Below are 18,926 nucleotides of genomic sequence, written 5' to 3' on the forward strand. Positions count from 1 at the left end.
ACTCATCTCCCCAGTGCGCTTAAATTACGTTTTCCAAGCCTGACCCTGGGCGCTCCCCTCCTTCTCACGGCTGTCGGTCCCTCCCTCCCCATCACTCCCACCCAGCCTCCCCGCCCCCTTCGCCCCCTCCCTCGGAGTTGGAGCCGGGAATCCCACGCCCTTGCACCAGCCCGGGGGCTCGGACGAGCCCGGGAGCCGCTGGTCGCCAATCACCGCGCGGTGGAGAGGCGGGCGCTCGGCTCCGGCGCGCTGGGGGAGCCAGCTGGCGCTGCTTTCCCCGTAGCCTCAGACGCTCACATCGACACAGACAGACTCACAGACGGGCGGGCAGGCACCGACAGAGTCTCTCAGCCGTTTGCGCTCCAGTCCCGGCCCAGGGAGCACCCCGCACCCCCTGGGGTGCCGCAAAGGGCAGCTCGGCAGGCCCGCGCCGGGAGAAGGGAGGGCGCGCAGGCAGCCGGAGGAGGGGAGGTCCCAGCGCGCCTCCGCTGCGATGTGAACGGCGGCGGCTCTCACCTGGAGCCGCACCTGGGGCGCCGAGCTCCGGGGCCGCGGAGAGAATGCTCGCCGCCCGTGCGCTCCGCCTGCAGCGTCTGGCCACCCGCAGCCGCCGCGCCCGCACCTGACCATGGAGTGCGCCCTCCTGCTCGCGTGCGCCCTCCCGGTCGCGGGTTCGGGCCCGCCGAGGGGCCCGGCGGGACTGGGGCGCGTGGCTAAGGCAGGTGCCGCCGAGCGGAGCTCCGAGAGCGGGTGGCAGAGGGCGCCCGACGCCAGCCCCACCGCGCCCCTCACGCGCGATGTCACCTTTTCTTTTGCAGGCGCTCCAGCTGTGCTGCCTCTGCTGTGCGTCGGTCGCCGCGGCCTTAGCCAGTGACAGCAGCAGCGGCGCCAGCGGATTAAATGATGGTTCGTATTTGCCCCCCACCCCCAAGAAGGGCCTTTCGCAGCACTTTGTCCCTTCCTTCCCCCAAAAACAGAAAAGATGGAAAAGTGCACCCCCTAACCTGGCAGGTGTGCGCTGTCTTGGAACTGGTTCCTATTTGGAGAGAGGGGAAGGTTGGCAAGGACTGAACTTATCAAAAGAATCAATGCCCCAAGCTGCAAGTCACATAAAAGAAAATACCCTCTCTCCTTCACAGGTGGCTTGTTAAGAAAAAAAAAAAAAAAAAAAAAAAAAAAAAAAAAAAAAAAAAAAAAAACCTTAACTGCAGTGAGAAATTCTAAGGGAGGTGGACATTAACTAAGGAATTACTTATTTCCTCCCTCTCCTAACTCTTGGTGGGGGAAGCTAATTCTTAGTGGGAGATGAAAGAATGTGAGCCTCTTTCCTCTCTCCATCTTTCCTTATTTTTCTCTCTACTTTTGTTCCTTTTCTATCTCTTCTTTTTTCTTTCCTTTTTGCTTCCCTTGTTTCACGGATGCCTAAGGCTGCTTTTAGAGAGAGGAAAGCAGGTGACTTGAGGTCTCTGAGTCCTTTATCTTTTCTGACGTCGCGCAGCCACAAACTTCCTAGAACATCCCTCACTTCTGTCATTTATTAACTTCCCAGTGGCGCGCAGAGGGAAATCCTTGTTTTGATTGTTTCCCATCAGCTACAGGAGAACAGCTGATTCCTGACGCAACGCGTCTAGCAAAACCTTACTGTTCAACCTGGATTCTTTAGAATTCTGTAAATTTTAGTTTTGCAAGGTTATCTCCTTTTCTTGTCAGGGTAAAGAGGTCATGATGGGAAGTGGGGCAGGATGGAGTCATGCAGAAGGGATTCACCTTTTGTCCCACAGAGAGGCTGCAGTTTCTAAAACCACCCCTCATTCTTATATCAGGATCAGATGGCTGGAGGCCATGTCCGACCCAGCCACCACTTTGTAAAGGCCTCACCCTTACTCAGCTCCTGAAGTGATCAGTCAGAGATCACTCTTTACAGGGGACACTGACTGCCCTTCTTCCGTGAAGGACTGAATGTAACCAATAGCCTGTTATTCTCCCCTTGGAAACAAGCTGGTAGCAGGTGTCTGGGGGACCTTGATGGCTGATTCCATAGAAGCCTGACTGGATAACGTTCCTACAGAGCCTTCCAAGTAAGAGCAGGCAGAGTTTCAGATAATTTGGGACAAGACAGTGAGAAACAAACTTCTGCACATGTCAGGAAGCATTTTCATAGTTAAGTTTTAGTTTGACAGGAGGAGGAGGTAGACTTTCTCTAAGGACTTGCACATAATCAAGAGCCACAGCCCTTTAAAGCAATATATCAGATTTTTAAGAGAAGAAAAATATTGTATGTCTGGCTCAGATTTTCAAGGTTAAGATAAGGGAAAAACTCCCCCCCCCCATTATTTTAAAATATGTGTGTCAATTTTATAGCATTTTTAGTTAAAGGACGAAGTCAAGAAAAATGGGAGTGGGAGGACATAAAGAATATAAAAATGAAAGCTGCCCAAGGAATAAGAGTCACAGATGGTTCATAAACAGAAGAAAATTATTGTCTATTGGGGAGAATTTTTTTTTTTTATGTGAAGCTAATTAGGCCATCACTCATTGATCCTTGGTAGCTACCGGGGCTCCACTTTTCCTTTGTTTGTTTGTTTGTTTTGGAGGAGGGGGAAAGTTGTTGACTGTTGAGGGGAAAGGGAAATTCTTCCTTTTCCTCCTCCAGTAACTGGGGACCCAAGTGACTCAAACATACCTCATCGTTATTCAACATCTTTCTAAACACTTTCCAAAGTAGTTTCCCATTCTGTGCCTCGGAAGTGGAAATGTGGAGGGTTTTTAATGTGCAGAGGGCATATTCCAAATCATTTTGTGGGATGATGCTTTTCAGCTTCAATGTTTGGTGAAAGAAAACACTGTGCTGGCTTTGCTTTTCAAATAGCAAATTGGATTTTAGCTCCTCCTCTTTGGAACATTCAGCAATTAGTGCTGCTCTAGGGAGCAATGGTGAATGTATTTTTAAACATGCCTTTCCAGGTGTCCCCTGATAAGCCACTCCCCCAGCAACATGCCTGAGCAATTTTATACATCAGACTATATAGGAGGGTTCTGAGAATTTTGAGGCATTTTTGTGCATGTGCTGTATTTTATGCTTACAATTAAATGGGATCATCCCTGTGAAAGCTCACAGTAAAAATGCTAAGAGTGATACAAGTGCCAGAGTTTTCTTTTCACAAATAATATTGGAAATATGAAAATGCTCTTGCTTGTTAATGATCTGAAATATCATCTGAAGCTACCCCACACTGTGAGTTAGGACTTGAAGTGTAAAGTCTGCCTTTGCCAAAATGCTCCCGATTCAGTTTAAGCACAGATAAATTAACCTCCTTGAAGAAAATTCCTGATTTTGTAGTTTCATATTCATTAACTTTATCTTCCAAAAAATTAAATTTTATATACATGACTCTGTGGCCAATATATTAAAAGATCCAGACCATTAAACATCAAAAGAACATTCTAAATCTCTCTCCAGACGAGAGGCGTTACATTTTTCCACGGACATCCACGAAATTCATGAAAATCGTGATTGGCTTTCGGGCATCTGTAGAAATGACTGTGGCAGAGTTAATTGTAGAGACAGATCTTCTGCTTCCTGTGCTGCTCTGAATTATAGTTGATCTAGGTGCAAGGCAACAGGAACAAAGGTATCTTTGAGTTTTGTGTTGCTCTTTGCCAGCCTGCTGGAAAGTGACCATTTGGAATTGTGGGCTCTGGGTGCTGACAGCTAAACTTTTCCCATTGCAGATTATGTCTTTGTCACGCCAGTAGAAGTAGACTCAGCCGGGTCATATATTTCACACGACATTTTGCACAACGGCAGGAAAAAGCGATCGGCGCAGAATGCCAGAAGCTCCCTGCACTACCGATTTTCAGCATTTGGACAGGAACTGCACTTAGAACTTAAGCCCTCGGCGATTTTGAGCAGTCACTTTATTGTCCAGGTACTTGGAAAAGATGGTGCTTCAGAGACTCAGAAACCCGAGGTGCAGCAATGCTTCTATCAGGGATTTATCAGAAATGACAGCTCCTCCTCTGTCGCTGTGTCTACGTGTGCTGGCTTGGTAAGTTCACCCCAGTCTGAGTTGAGCTCCCTCTTTCGTGTTTTGTGTAACTTGAGTGAACAGATGTCTGCAGTATAAGTGCTCTTCGAGCCAAGTCCACACATTCACACTGTCAGCCTTGATACTTCTAATATTCTCAATTGAATTAATCTAATCTGCTCCCAGAAAAAGAAAATATAATAGAACTTTAATTACCATTTAGAACATTCTTTTGATGTTTAATGGTCTGGGACTTTTCATTCTCCATGTTTGAGATGATCCCCAAGGAAATTAACTTGATGGATGCCATTCGCTTTGTAATGTCCTGGGAGACCAGGCATTCTATAAATCTAACAAGCTGCATGCGTCTACATGGCTTTGAAATGGGAAAACTGTATTTCAAAGCAAAATTACATTCAGCAGCCCTGGTAAGATCAACCTTCACTTTGCTGAAGGGAGGCCCTTTGTTTTCTTTGAACTAATCTGTTGCTGGTGTCCTGCTCACATAAGACATCCTTTTAGAATGTGGTGTGCTGTGTTCCTGGGCTGGCAGGATTCAATGTGGCGTCCAGGGAAGCAGAACCTTTTAAAAGCATTTGGGACAAGCGTTATTTCCTGCCTATGTAATCCTCATCTGCTGAGCACCAGGCCAAGAATATCATTGTAAATGATACTCTTCTCAGGATTCAATCAAATATACGAGGTGGTAAATGGTGTTCTGGGTTGATTTCATTCTGTGTTGTGATTGAGAAGTGTCCTGAATTGACAGAAGAGTTGATGTGTGTTGAGACACATGGCAATTATGCTCTGGCATGGCCAGAAGAAGGAAAATGTGAGAAAACCCAGCTGAGAATGTAGTTAGTAATGTACATGGTACATCATGGCACAAAGCAAGATGTGGCTTGGGTGCGGGTGAATAAGGACTCCCATGTTCTTCATTAGTTGAAACTTTCAGTTACTTTTTAAATTTTTTCCCCCTATTTTGGCCTGAAATTTAGCTAAAACCTTTCTTTACAACCACAATCATGGTATTCTTCCTTTGGTCTATTTAAAATGATGAACGTGGCTCACCAATGACCTACATATTATTACATGGTTACGTGCCCCTGTGTATGCACACATGACTATATCTTGATTTTCTGTTTGTTTGTTTGTTTGTTTTGTTGTGGCAGATCTCCTGGTCTTTATTTAGCATCCCCTCTGTATTTCTCTTTCTTCTGTCTATTCCAGTATCCTAAAGGAGGAGTTTACACAACCCACCATACTGGCTTAAACTATCTCATTCCACATACCAGTAGTTAAAAGCAGTCTGTCCAGATTCTAATTCTCACACCAGCATTTACTCATAGGACCCTGGACTAATTATTTAACTCTGTGTTAAGTAGAGTTAACTATGCCTTAGTTTCTTTATTTCTAAGATGGGAATAACAAGAGTTTACGTCACAGGGCAGTGGGGATTCAATGATTTCTTATGTGGAAAGTGCTATAGCAGTTCCTGGCAGGGATAATTGCCCTATAGGTGTTCTGTTTTCAGCAAAACTTAGCCTCCTCATGTTTAGCACTCTCAGGACTCCACTCTGTGCGTGATGAGAAATCTGATCAAATGTCTCATATTAATAATCTCATGGTAATAGATTAATATTATCAAAATTTTACATGGGTAGAATCATAAATTTTTCTTTATGAGGATTTCACAATGCTTTTATCCATTTTTTTTTTTTTAAACTTTTAGGTTCAGGGGTATAAGTGAAGGTTTTGTTACATAGGTGAACTCATGTCACAGGGGTTTGTTGTACAGATTATTTCATCACCCATATATTAAGCCCAGTACCCAATGGTTATCTTTTCTGTTCCTCTCTCTTCTACCACCCTCCACCCCCAAGTAGACCACAGTGTCTGTTGTTCCCTTCTTTGTGTCCATGACTTCTCATCATTTAGCTCCCACTTACAAGTGAGAACGTGCGATTTGAATTTCTGTTCCTGCATTAGTTTGCTAATGATAATAGCCTTCCTCTCCATCCATGTTCCTGCAAAAGAGCTGATCTCGTTTATTTTTATGGCTGCATAGTATTCCGTGGTGTCTGTGTACCACATTTTCTTCATCCATTCCGTCACTGATGGGCATTTAGGTTGATTCCATGTCTTTGCTATTGTGAATAGTGCAGCAATAAACATTCACATGCATGTGTCTTTATGTTAGAATGGTTTATGTTCCTCCCATACCTAGTAATAGGATTGCTGGGTCAAATGGTAGTTCTGCTTTTAGCTCTTCAAAAAATTGCCATAGTGCTTTCCACAATGGTTGAACTAATTTATACCCGTACCAATAGTTTGGGGCTAGTATGACTGAACATTCCTGTATATGCATTTTGATGAACTTATGGACACATTCTTTTGGACACATGCCTAAGAATAAAGTCGTTGAGGCACAGAGTATGTATAAATTGAGTATTCCATATCTGAAATGTTCGGGACCAGAAGTGTTGTGGATTTTCAATTTGGGGAGGATTTTGGAATATTTGCAGAATATATTCTGGTTGAGCATCTCTAATACAAAAATCTGAAATGCTCCAGTAAGCATTTTCTTTGAGTGTCATATCAGTACTCAAAAGTTTCAGATTTTGGAGCATTTCAGATTTCAAATTTTTGGGTTGAGGTGCTCAACCTGTATATGTTCAGCTTTAATGAGCACTGACAAGCAGCTTTTCAAAGTGGTTGTGCTAATTTAAACTCGCATCACCAGTGTATGAGAGTTCCAGTTGCTCCAAATCCTCCTGAACACTTGATATTGCCTATTTTTCCACTTTAGCTGTTCTGATTGATAGGTGTGAAGTAGTACCACATTATGGGTGTAGTTGATGGTTAATGAAATTGAATGCATTTTTTTTGTTTACATTTTCTTATAGACATTGCTCAGCTTCTTTGGCTAATCAGGGGTTCGTAACTCCTCTAGAGTTAATTAGCAACTATAGTAATGGATTCAGAATAGTAGATTCAAGAGTTCAGAAAAGGAACAAGCCTTTAACAGGCTTGTTGGAGAGACTCATCGAGTTAACATGCCATGAGAGACAGCCACTCTTCTTCCGTTAATACAGAGACTGAGAAGAGATGAATGAGACTGGGAGATGAAACTTTTTCACCTGAAGTTTATATATCAGTGTTTCTCTGAGTGGGGCCAGACCACTGGCCTTAGGATCCTTTTGGATGTGGTAGCAATTTTCTCGTGTGCATGCAGTGTATATTAGGAAAGCAATGTCACCTTTAAATGATTTGACAAAGTACTAATAGGAATCTACCATTATCTTGACTGCTAGAGAAGTCCACAAAGAAAGTGAAAAATGGTAGAATGGTTATAATAGTGAATACATATGTACACACATACATATAAGCAGACATGCATGCATACATACTCCAGCTAAAATTTTCCTAGCAGAGAATTTGTCTTAATAATTCAGAATTAACCTGTTTAAAATATTTGTAATAATTTCTTAAAATGCACCCACCTCCCCTGCCAACTCACAGGTCTCACTTTATTCTAGAGTTGAGGTGGTTGTTACTTACTTGGAATAATTCATGAAACAGGGTTGCACAATTCCCGGAGTAAATACTGCCTACTGTTATGTTTAGAGATGATTATTTTAAAATTTTTGAATGCTTTTATACATGCAACCTAGAAAAGGTCACCTCTGTCTTCTATACCAGGTGGCCTTATAATCTGTGAAGGTACTGGGATTTGCAGCCTTTGTCCCAGAACCTCAGAGGTACAGATTAACCTAATCTCATCGTGATCTGCCATGTCTGTCCTTTCTGCTGTATCCAGCCTCACTCTGACTAGCACAGGGATGAGAAAGTCATTACATCCAGCAAGTCATGACCTTGTTGAAGACTCTTCATCTTGCTGTTCAACCACAGTCTTACAATTTTTACCTGTATTTTTAAATTTTGTCTTCCAACAGAACAAACTTGCGTCTTTCTTCCTATGTACTAAGAGATCTAAGAAATTTTGCTGCTCAAAAATAGTCTTAGTGATCCTTTTTGTCAGGACAGTGATTATCAGAGTGTGATCAACTATGGTAGCTTCACCTGAAGGGCTAGAAATGTGCATTTCTTTGTCCACAACAGAAACTCGGGGAGGCTGGGCACAGGAAAGCGTATTTTTAATTCTGCAAATGATTCTGATGCATACAAATATCTGAGAACCACTTAGTGAAAATGCTTGTATTTTTGGAACTTGTTAGAAAGACACATTGACTCATCAGTTTTTATTGTTGTTATTTTTTAGAAACAGGGTCTTACTCTGTCATCTGGGCTTGAGTACAGTGGTATAATCATGGCTCACTGAAGCCTCAACTTCCCAGGCTTAAGCAATCCTCCCAACTCAGCCCCCCAAGTAGCTGGGACTACAGGCACGTACCACCACACCCAGCCAATTTTTGTAGAGGCGAGGTTTTCCATGTTGCCCAGGCTGGCCTTGAACTTTTGGGCTCAAGCAATCTTCCTGCCTCAGCCTCCCAAAGTGCTAGGATTACCAGGCTTGAGCCACCACACCCCACCCCATCCTTTTTTCATTCGACAAGTATTAGCCTCTAGTGTGTCAGGCACTGTTGAGAGCATGGTGGATGAAGCTTACCAACAAGATGGATGTTAGATCCAGGTTGTAGAGGTTACAATCTAGGGGAGAGGATGGAGCAATACTTTTAGACCTGGAAATTGAGATTTTTATTGTGAACCAAGCTGTGACTCAACACTGGAACAAGGAGTTTACAGAGTGTGGTTTTAGAAAAGTGGGGAGCTGGTCAAGTTATTGCCAAAATGCCACCTCTCTGAGCTGTACAATGCATATTAGCATATTGACAAGTCAGAAATGTCTTATATTAAAGACACCTGTTTAACTCTGTTCATACCTAGAGTTTCCCTAACTTCTTTGGTCAATGAAATTTTTTTTTTCCCCCCAAGGAGCATCTCTTCACAGTTTGGTGGTGACATGAAAAACATCAACACAATGGTTCCCAAAAGAGATACTATAATGTTATGTATTAATTTTTATCTGTTAAGAGATGCTCCAGGAATAAGTGCTTTATGGTCACGCACGTTAGGGAAAATTTAGAGGTTTAAAGGAAGCTAAACAAACATCTTTAACAGATTTCATACATTTTAATATACTAATATGCATTGTGAAGTGCCAAAAGGTAGGATTTGCATACTAATTTGACCACTCCTCCCCAACTCCCCCCAACCTTTTTTTTTTTTGAGATGGGTACTCACTCTCTTGCCCAGGCTGGAGTGCAGCAACATGATCTTGGCTCACTGCAACCTCTGTCTCCCGGATTTAAGCGATTCTCCTGCCTCAGCCTCCCAAGCAACTGGGATTACAGGTGCCCACCACCACACCCAGCTAATTTTTTTGGTATTTTTAGTAGAGATGGGGCTTCAGCATGTTGGCCAGGCTGGTCTTGAACTCCTGACCTCGGGTGATCCACCTGCCTCAGCCTCCCAAAGTACTGGAATTACAGGTGTAAGTCGCTGTGCCCAGCCCACTCCTCCTCTTTTTGAATCACACTTCCATCAACACCTTGTAGCAGTGTTCTGTGGTTCACCCTAAAACAGCAGTTTCTACATCTGAGATTATTTGTACTTGTACCTGACATGTGTTCCTGTTGGGGAAATGCACCCCTTGCTTAAGAAATTCTAAACCAAGCTCCATTCTTCATGTGAAGATTGAATGAAAATACATGCAAAAGCTGTCACTCATATTGCATTTCTGCCCAGCTTTGTAATACATGGGTGAGTTTACCATTGATGAATAACTTCAGTGAAGGCTCAGCTGGCAAGAGTAGTGGACTGCTTTGCTGTTTCTCTTGGATCTTCTGCCTGGTGTCTGATTACTATCGAGCCTTAGCACTGCCTCTGCCACTCTGAGTGGAGTATGTACCGTGATCAAGGCTGCCATGAGAACCCCCTCCAGCCTCAATTCCTGATGCATCATCCAATTTTGTCACTCGGTTTCCCCTTATTTCTCTTTTCTTTGTCCCCAACAATTAAACCGTAAGTGGCGTTTCTCCCCCATGGCTGGCTGCCCTAATGTCCCCATTGTATCTTTTTTTAGTGGTGGCCTTTTTTAGACTACGACTGCAGTGACCCATTCTCCAGAGAGCCTGGGTTCTTCCAGAACTTTGGAAGCAATTGGATTTCAATAGGCGGTAGGGACGCTTTGATCTCCCCCTTTCAAAAGTATTTTATGACTCAGAAAGCTCAGTCATTGAGTTGTCTGTTGCTGGTCACTGCCTGCCAAACAGTCTTTACAAAAGCTGATTTCCATTCATAAAAGGGCTGAAGTTGAATGACCTTCGTCCATGGCGGGCAGAAAGAAACTAGGCTCGGCTGCTTTGGAGGCTTTGGAGAGCCTTGTTAGTTAGTAGGGGTTTGTTGAATTACATATACCCCCTTGGAGCTTTTCGGTCACTTGAGAGGATCACGTGAAGTTAAGGATTACACTGGGTTGTATTTATGTGTTTTGTGAGACAGGCTAACTGAAATCAGTGATGTTTTCTTAGGCCCAATTCATTAAGAAAGGGTAAAAAGTTTTTGTTGTTTTGTTTTGGCTTCTCTCCTCTTAAGACATGATTTGTGAAGAGAATTATTTGCTCATAAGAAACTTGTAGCAAAATGCCAGATCAGACTCCTTTTTAAAAAGAATAGCCAAGGTTCTTGCCAGAGAGCAGGACCCCAAGGTGACTAAGGCCAGTTTGAGGGGTCTCACATGGGGGGCTGAAAGGCCAGTCCTTCCTGCCTATGCTGCCTGCCTTTTTTTTTTTTTTTTTTTTTTTTTCCCGAGACAGAGTTTTGCTCTTATTGCCCAGGCTAGAGTGCAATGGCGTGATCTCAGCTCACTGCAACCTCTGCCTTGCGGAGTCAAGCAATTCTCCTGCCTCAGCCTGCCCAGTAGCTAGGATTACAGGCATGCGCCGCCATGTGCGGCTAATTTTGTATTTTTAGTAGAAATGGAGTTTCTCCAGGTTGGCCAGGCTGGTCTGGAACTCCCGACCTTAGGTGATTCGCCTGCCTCGGCCTCCCAAAGTGCTGGGATTACAGGCGTGAGCCACCGCGCCCGGCCTGCCTGCCTTTTTGGGTATGGCCACTAAGACATCAGACTCCCCAAGTCCTGTGTTGTAAGTATTGGGCTTCCTTCATGTCTCTGGGCCTTGGTTTTCTCATCTGTAAAGTGGGAATGGTAATCCTCTGTTTCTCTCATAAGACTGTGAAGATTTATGAGTGCTGAGCTTGGTACTCAGTGGAAGCTCCATGCTTGATTAGTCTTAACTTTGAACTAGGAGAAGGTCTGGGAAGGAAATGGCCATTGAACTCACCCACAACACACACACATATTCTCTCTTTCTCTCTCTCTCTCTTTTTTTTTTTTTTTTTTTGAGACGGAGTCTTGCTCTGTTGCCCAGGCTGGAGTGCACTGGTGCGTTCTTGGCTCACTGCAAGCTCCACCTCTCAGGTTCACGCCATTCTCCTGCCTCAGCCTCCCGAGTAGCTGGGACTACAGGCGCCCACCACGACGCCTGGCTAATTTTTTGTATTTTTAGTAGAGACGGGGTTTCACCGTGTTAGCCAAGACGGTCTCGATCTCCTGACCTCGTGATCCGCCCATCTCGGCCTCCCAAAGTGCTGGGATTACAGGCGTGAGCCACCGCGCCCAACCCCTCTCTCTCTCTCTTTACCAGCTACCACCCCTGTCTTGCCTTAAGACCTTTTAAAGTTCAGCCCTGTCAGAACAGGAAATGAACACTTTGATACTGGCAATTCTCCTTGCGGGAATGTTTGGAGATCTTGTGGGAGGGGAAAGTAACCGCTACTTTATAAACTGAAGACATAAAATGAGAGAAAAAGAATCAAAGAGGAGTATCAACAAATAGATAATGATTTGCATCAATGCGTGTATGACGAAGCAGCATAGTGTAATGTCTTTGGGCTGAGACTCTGAAGTTCCATCTCTTGTCTTTGCTAGCTACACAACACAGGGAAAACTCTTTACCCTGACTATGCTTTATTTCTTCAGTGATAAGCTGGGGATAATGATAGTACTTCTCCCATGAGGGCTATCGATGCTTAATTGAAAGAAAAATATTCTATGTGCATAGTTACAATGATATTATTACTCTATCATTACCACAACCAATATCATTACCACAACTTGGCACATAGTAGTAATATCAGTTGTGATAATGATATAGTACTAATTATCATTATTGCAGACCTTCCTCTGCAAAGGATTTTTCAGAATTGACTACTGACAGTTCTTATAACCCACAGGCAGAAAAGAGTTTCAGCCTAGATAAAAACACAACAGTTAATATTTATTAAGCACTCTGGCTATTAACACTGGAGCCATTGAGAAGAGATTCAGCTAAAACACACAGGGAGGTCTTTAGACTATTTAACTGTGAGCTGGCATTGTAAGTAGTTAACGTCTGAGGTGTAGCAATCTTTTTAGTAAGGCACTTTAAGAGGACCTGAGCACTTGAAAAAAATATATATGTATAGGTTCCACCTCTGAAAATTCAGTAGGTCCTGGGTAGAGCGTAGGGATTCGAGTTTAATAAAGGAAAGACAAGCTTCACATATGGGGGACTCAGAGTCATTGTCCTCAAGGTGTCTGAACAGGACCTTCAGTGGAAAAGGGACTGGCTGAACCTCTCTGGGAGAGTTGTTTTTGCTTTGTGGAAAGCATCACACCATGTAAGTGAGACTGTCAGTGCAGAGACTAGCATGATCTGGTAGGTATTATAAGGAGGGAATTGGGGTGGCTAGTGAAAATCAAAATGTAGAGATGGTTCTGGTTTATATATTATAAGACTTTCAGTTGTAAGTAGAAAACTCCATCTCAGGCTATGTTAAACATACAAAATATGCATTCTTTTTGGCTCTGGAATAATCTTCCTAATTCATCCTTTCCTTCCTCTATCCCTCCCTCTTTTCTTTCTTCTTTCCTATCTTCCCTTCTCCTTTTTTCTCTCCTTTCTTCTTTTCCTACCTCCCCACCTCCCTCCTTTCTTTGTTCCTCCCTTCCTTCCTCTTTTTCTTTCACCCTTCTCTCTTTTTCCCTCCCTCCCCATCTCCCTGCATCTCTTCCTTCCTCCCTTGTACTAGGATTGGCTAGCTTTCAGCAAGGCTAGATCCAAGCTATCCAATGATGTCTCCACTGTTTTCTTTCTCTCGGCTCTTCTTGCTTCTGCCTGGCTTCCTTCTGCATGTGCGGCCACCTTAGATGAAGATTTCATCACTTCCTTGGGTACCTGGCTTCTCCTGTGACTTATTCAGCAATAACTCCACAGCTGGACCCTATATAATACCTGAGAAGAAGTGTGTGGGGCTGAGAGCTTTGTATGGTCTCTCACTTATCTGCAAGCCTCAGAGGACCACACTAAATTTGTCTCTGTATCCCAACAAGACTGAACCATATTTTTATTTATGTATTGATCTGTGAATTAATGCACAGAAGCAGGTCTGGAATGATGCATAGCAAACTGAGGGCTGCTCAGTTTTCAGCTGGACACTCTTCATGAAATCAGAGCTTATTATTTCTGGAAGTTGTGTGTGTGGTTAAAACATACATAAATTGCATTAGCCAAACATCTTTTTTGGTGGGGGAAGAGGGATTACTTAAAAACAATGTATATTTTGGAGTTTTTTTTTTTTTATTACTACCCATAGATCTATCTTACTCTTTTAATTGCTGCATATTTATTTTCTTCTGATTAATGTTTATTTCCAGGATTTTGTTGGTGATGCTGCTGAAAATAACATGGAGATATATGACTCTTCTTCGTTGCATGCAATTGTATGTTTTATGAGGAGGGTAGGGAGAGAGAGACCTACTTTGTGAAAAGCTGACATGTCAAATACATATGGGACATCAGCTATAGCCAGATATGGCTTGCCAATATTGACATTAGTCACCCAGTATCACCATCATTAATACCTTGCTTGTGTAACATGCAAAGTTACTGAGAACTCATTTCATCCTTGTTTTCCATGAGCCTAGGGCAGTGGTTTAGAATAGTTTTCTCCAGCAGACCCTATATGTTGGTGAAATTGCATGGTTTCCCACCATCAGCAATAAACAGTTTAAGAGAAAGTGGTACTGATAAATATCTGAAGTCTAAATATAAACAGGTCTAATGATAGCACTAAGGCTTTCATGACCAAAAACATTTGCTTGGACTTTGTACACATCTCTGTGAACAAACCCAGGAGTTCCTCCTCTTCAGTCACATCAAGTTTTTCCCATGAAAGCCCGTTCCCACGGGTTTCTATCCAATTACAGGGCAAAATACACTCAAATACCATAATACAAGTCTGGTGAGAGTGTTCTGTCTGGACAGCAAGCTCACCTCTCCTGAAGGGATGCTTTTGATGTATCTAAGGATTTCGTTTTCAGCTGAATTCCTTTGATTGCTTATTCATGCTGCTGAGCTTGGGAATACTTTATCTGCCCTTATTACCACTACAAGTCAAGGGGGCATGCTTTCTAATATAAATTATATAGTGCACATCTCTAATTTACTACAAGTCAGCTATGTGCACACCCTTATTTGAGAGACGGCACTTGAAAGGGATTGAGATAAGCTGGTAAAAGGAGATTATCTTTCTGCTGATTTACCGAGTTCTCCTACAACAGAGTACTTTTTAGTGTCTATGGGTTCACCCTGTGATTTTGCAATTCCTCATCTCCTTTTTCTATTTAACTTTGCGTCTTCTAGAAGGTAAATGAAGTGTTACTCAAAATTAATTTTCTGTGGGTAAATACTGCATGCAGTCTTTTTTTCCTCCTGCCTTAGTTATTGAGTCTCAGTCTGTTTTATGCAGTGAAGAGACATAATGGAAAAAAAAATTACCACAATGCACTTTCACTCTTTAAATATGCTAATGAATATCTCTACATCTTGTCACAGGGTTTTGCTTTTGTCATTGTTTTCCAGTAACATGCATTGGAGTAGGATGAATTCTATTCTTGTAAAAAGTTTCTTTTGTGTGTGAAACAACTACTAATGTCTGTTTAATATTACATGTTTAACCTTGGTATGTATGACTAGCACATAAGTCTAGAACAGTGATTCTTAGTGCACGGAGCTTTAAAAAACACAGATGCTTATGCTCAGGTCTCACCCCAGAACAATTAGAGCAGAATGTCTGAGGACGGGGCCCAAACGTCTGTGTTATTTTAAAGACTCCCCAGGGTAGTCCTAAAGCACAGTTAAGTTTGAGAAACCCTGGGCTAGGTAAATGTTGTGGGCTTTGGAGATGCAATCATCTTAGACATGGTGGTGTCATAGTTTAACATGGCAGGATGGTATGTTCAAATGCTAGTTATGTGATCTTGGAGAAATGACTTTTTGAGGACATATTATTTTGAAATAATTAGGCTTACTAGTTGCTGCGTGTATACAGAGAGTTCCCACGTACCCTTCACCCACCTTTGGGAAATTATCAAATTGTCTGAGAATCTGGTTTTCTCGTCTGTAAAGTGGAGATGAAAAAAAAAAAAGGGCTCCGAAGGGGTGTATTGTGAGAATTGAGATAATGTGTCTAAAATGTAGGAGGTCAACGTCTTTTTTTTTTTTTTTTTTTTTTTTTAAATCTGAGACAGAGTGTCGCACTGTTGTCCGGGCTGGAGTGCAGTGGCGTGATGTTGGCTTACTGCAACCTCCGCCTCCTGGGTTCAAGCGATTCTTCTGCCTCGGCCTCCCGAGTAGTTGGGATTACAGGCGCTGCTGCCATACCCAGCTAATTTTTTGTATTTTTAGTAGAGACAGGGTTTCGCCATGTTGGCCAGGCTGGTCTCGAATTCCTGACCTCATGATTCATCTGCCTCCCAAAGTGCTGGGATCACAGGCATGAGTCACTGCACCTGGCGAGGTCAACTTCTAAGACAGCCCCCAAAATTGCTGGCTCCCAGTGCACCAACACTTTCTCCTAGTATTTAGTCAATTTCTGGGAAGGAGTTTTCACAGATGTTACCATGACTGCAAATCGATAAACTTTAAGATAGGAAGATTTTCCAGGTAGATCTAATCTAATTACATGATGCCTTTAAATTTGATTGGGTCTAGAGGTCAAAGAGAGAAGAAGAAGTCAGAGAGGTTCATAGCTGGAGGGGTTTAGCATATGAGAAATTCTCCATTGTGGACTTTGGAGATGGAAGAGGCCATGTCACAAGGAACATGGGGCTCTAGGGGTGAGAAGGGGGTGTCAGAGAGCTGAGTGATGTCTAGCTGATAGCAGGGAAAGGGGGCTTCAGTCCTACAGCCAGAGGGAAGTGAATTTTGCCAATGGCCTGAGTGAGCTTAGCAGTGGATTCTTTCTTGGAGCCTCCAAAAAAGAATGCAGCCTGGGTGATATCCTGAAGACCCTAAGCAGAGAATACAGTCACACTGTACCCACTCTTCAGACTTGTACAACTGTGAATTAATAACTTTTTTTTTTCCCCCTGAGATGGAGTCTTGCCCTGTCAACCAGGCTGGAGTCCAGTGGCACGATCTTGGCTCACTGCAATCTCCGCCTCCTGGATTCAAGCAATTCTCCTGTCTCAGCCTCCTGAGTAGCTGGGATTACAGGCTTCTGCCACCGCGCGCCCAGCTAATTTTTGTATTTTCAGTACAGACGGGGTTTCACCCTGTTGGCCAGGCTGGTCTCGAACTCCTGACCTCGTGATCCACCTGCCTGGACCTCCCAAAGTGCTGGGATTACAGGCGTGAGCTGCCACACTCAGCCAATAATTGGGTGTTTTTAAGCTGCTGAATTTGTGGTGATTTGTTAAGCAGCGATAGAAAACAAATACAGAAAATATCTATAGTGCCTACTCTTTGGCAGGTGTTCACCAAATAGTCCCTTCCCTTTTCAGATTCATAGCCATCTTAAATTATCTTGTCAATGATTTGTAAGACAGTAAGCCCAAGGAGAGGAAGCAAGATTTCTTAGATATTCACTATTTAAAATTGCTTAGGAAATTGTTATGTTTAGCACAGGGTTTGTCAATAGGGCATTCGTGATGTGTTCGGATGGGTAATTCTTTCTTGGGGGAAGCTGTCTGGAGACATACTGGTTTGTTAGGATGGATAATTCTTCCTTATGCAGGGCATGTCTGTGCATTGTAGGAGGTTTAGCAGCATTCCAGGCTTCTCTACCCTTTAGATTCCAGTAGCAACCCCCAGTTATGTCAGCTAAAAATGTCTCCAGACATAGCCTAGTATCTTTCCTGGGGGCACAGTTGTCCCCAGCTGAGAACTATTCATAGGGCACAATCACAAACTGTATTCTTTACCATAGTGCATTTATATGAGTTTATTGTTTTTCAGAGTAACCTGTTGTTTATTTCATTGTCATTATGAATAATGATTTCAGGTAATCTATGTTTGAGGAAATTAGCTGCTGAGAATACGTATGAATGGTGTGTGGGGGCTGGGAGTCGACTGGATGGCAGCAGAATACCCATCTGGGAGTGTTTTAAAAGATGTGTATTTGCTTTTGAATTTCACAACATGACAACCTAGACTCCTGAAAATGACTGAATCTCTAAAGAAACAGAGATATATTTATAATAAAATTCACCCTTGCATTCTTATGAGGAAGGGGGCCTAACCACATGGATGTAGATTTGAAATGTGGATTCTGTTTCTGGGCTTTTGCAGTTGACCTAAGACCAAAGTTAAATGTCCTCTATATTCTCTTGACCTGTAAGAACAGGAGCGATGAGCTGTTCTGAAAATGAAATAAGGGATGTTTCCTGTGTTTTGTGAATGTGTGCCCTTGCCTGAGAACGTTGGAAAGGTTTATTAGGTTTTTCTCTCTATTGTATGTAGTTGGGCCACTTACACTTTAGTTCTTTTAAAAATAGTCACCATACTTGAAGAAGCAAAGAGCTCTTTTGTAATTGGATTGTAAGATAGGGAACCTAATTCTCCCATCTGCATAGACTCACCAGCTGACCTAATCATTTAACCTCTCTGCCATCCCTTTGTTGAATAGACCTGTCAGGTGACAGTGAGTAGTACATTGGCATTTATAAAATTAGCAGCATGTTCTAAATTTCTCAATATCTTTATAAAATATAAGGTAAGCAAAGTCTAAGTCACTTTGGGCTTGTGTTTCTAGCTGCCAGTAACTAACAACTTGACATTTCTTCTTTTTCCCTCTATGCCTTCCTCCATTCTTCCATCCATCCATCCACACACCCACTCACCTACCCACCCACCCACCTATCCTCCCATTCACACTTCTAAAACATTTTCCTCAGCCTAGTATATGTCTTCACATTATGACAGACTATAAGAATACCAAAATGATAGTTTGATTCCTAAATTATTGGACATTTCAATGTGAGGGTGAGGAATAATGGTGTCATAAGGATGCTGCAACAAAATTAATATTTTTAGTTAAGGTATGTGTAAAGGACCATGGGAACACAAATAAGTGATGAGACTAATTTGTAAAGGGCGAACTGTGTAAGCAACTGAATCTTCCCTTCATAATATATAAATACCAGGTGATCTTATGCTCAAGGCCATGTAAACTTCATTGCTCACGGATCAGCTAAAAACGTGCCCAATTCTGACCTCTTCTTACCACTGCTACCTTCACTGTTCTAAATCATTCTCATGTCTCACCTGGATTCCTATAGCAGCTTCTTCTCTAATGACTCTTTCATCTCTTCTGTCTCTTTATTCTTTTCATAGTGGTGAGATGACTTCATTTTCCTGTTCTCCACCAGGAAATGGCTTTACATTGAGCATAGTATATGTATCAGCCTGTTCTCATGCTGTTAAAAGACATACCTGAGACTGGGGAATTTATAAAGGAAAGAGGTTTATTGGACTCACAGTTCCACATGCC

General features: G+C 42.8%; 1 protein-coding gene across 3 annotated transcripts in view; it reads left to right on the plus strand.

Moving 5' to 3' along the window:
- The first annotated feature begins 628 nt into the window (after positions 1-628).
- The window catches only part of ADAMTS18 (ADAM metallopeptidase with thrombospondin type 1 motif 18), a 151,370-nt gene continuing 133,072 nt past the window's right edge, over positions 629-18,926 (plus strand). Inside the window, exons 1-3 of one of the 3 annotated variants that reach the window (XM_021932191.2) lie at positions 629-718; positions 819-906; positions 3,733-4,049. In XM_021932191.2, coding sequence (XP_021787883.2) covers positions 629-718; positions 819-906; positions 3,733-4,049 — 495 coding nt within the window. Of the gene's footprint in view, positions 907-3,732; positions 4,050-18,926 lie in introns of all 3 variants that reach the window. The other 2 variants (XM_021932190.2, XM_009196904.3) reach the window with 2 other exon arrangements.

The sequence above is a fragment of the Papio anubis genome, chromosome 18 (genome assembly GCF_008728515.1).
Source record: "Papio anubis isolate 15944 chromosome 18, Panubis1.0, whole genome shotgun sequence".
Classification (NCBI taxonomy): domain Eukaryota; kingdom Metazoa; phylum Chordata; class Mammalia; order Primates; family Cercopithecidae; genus Papio; species Papio anubis.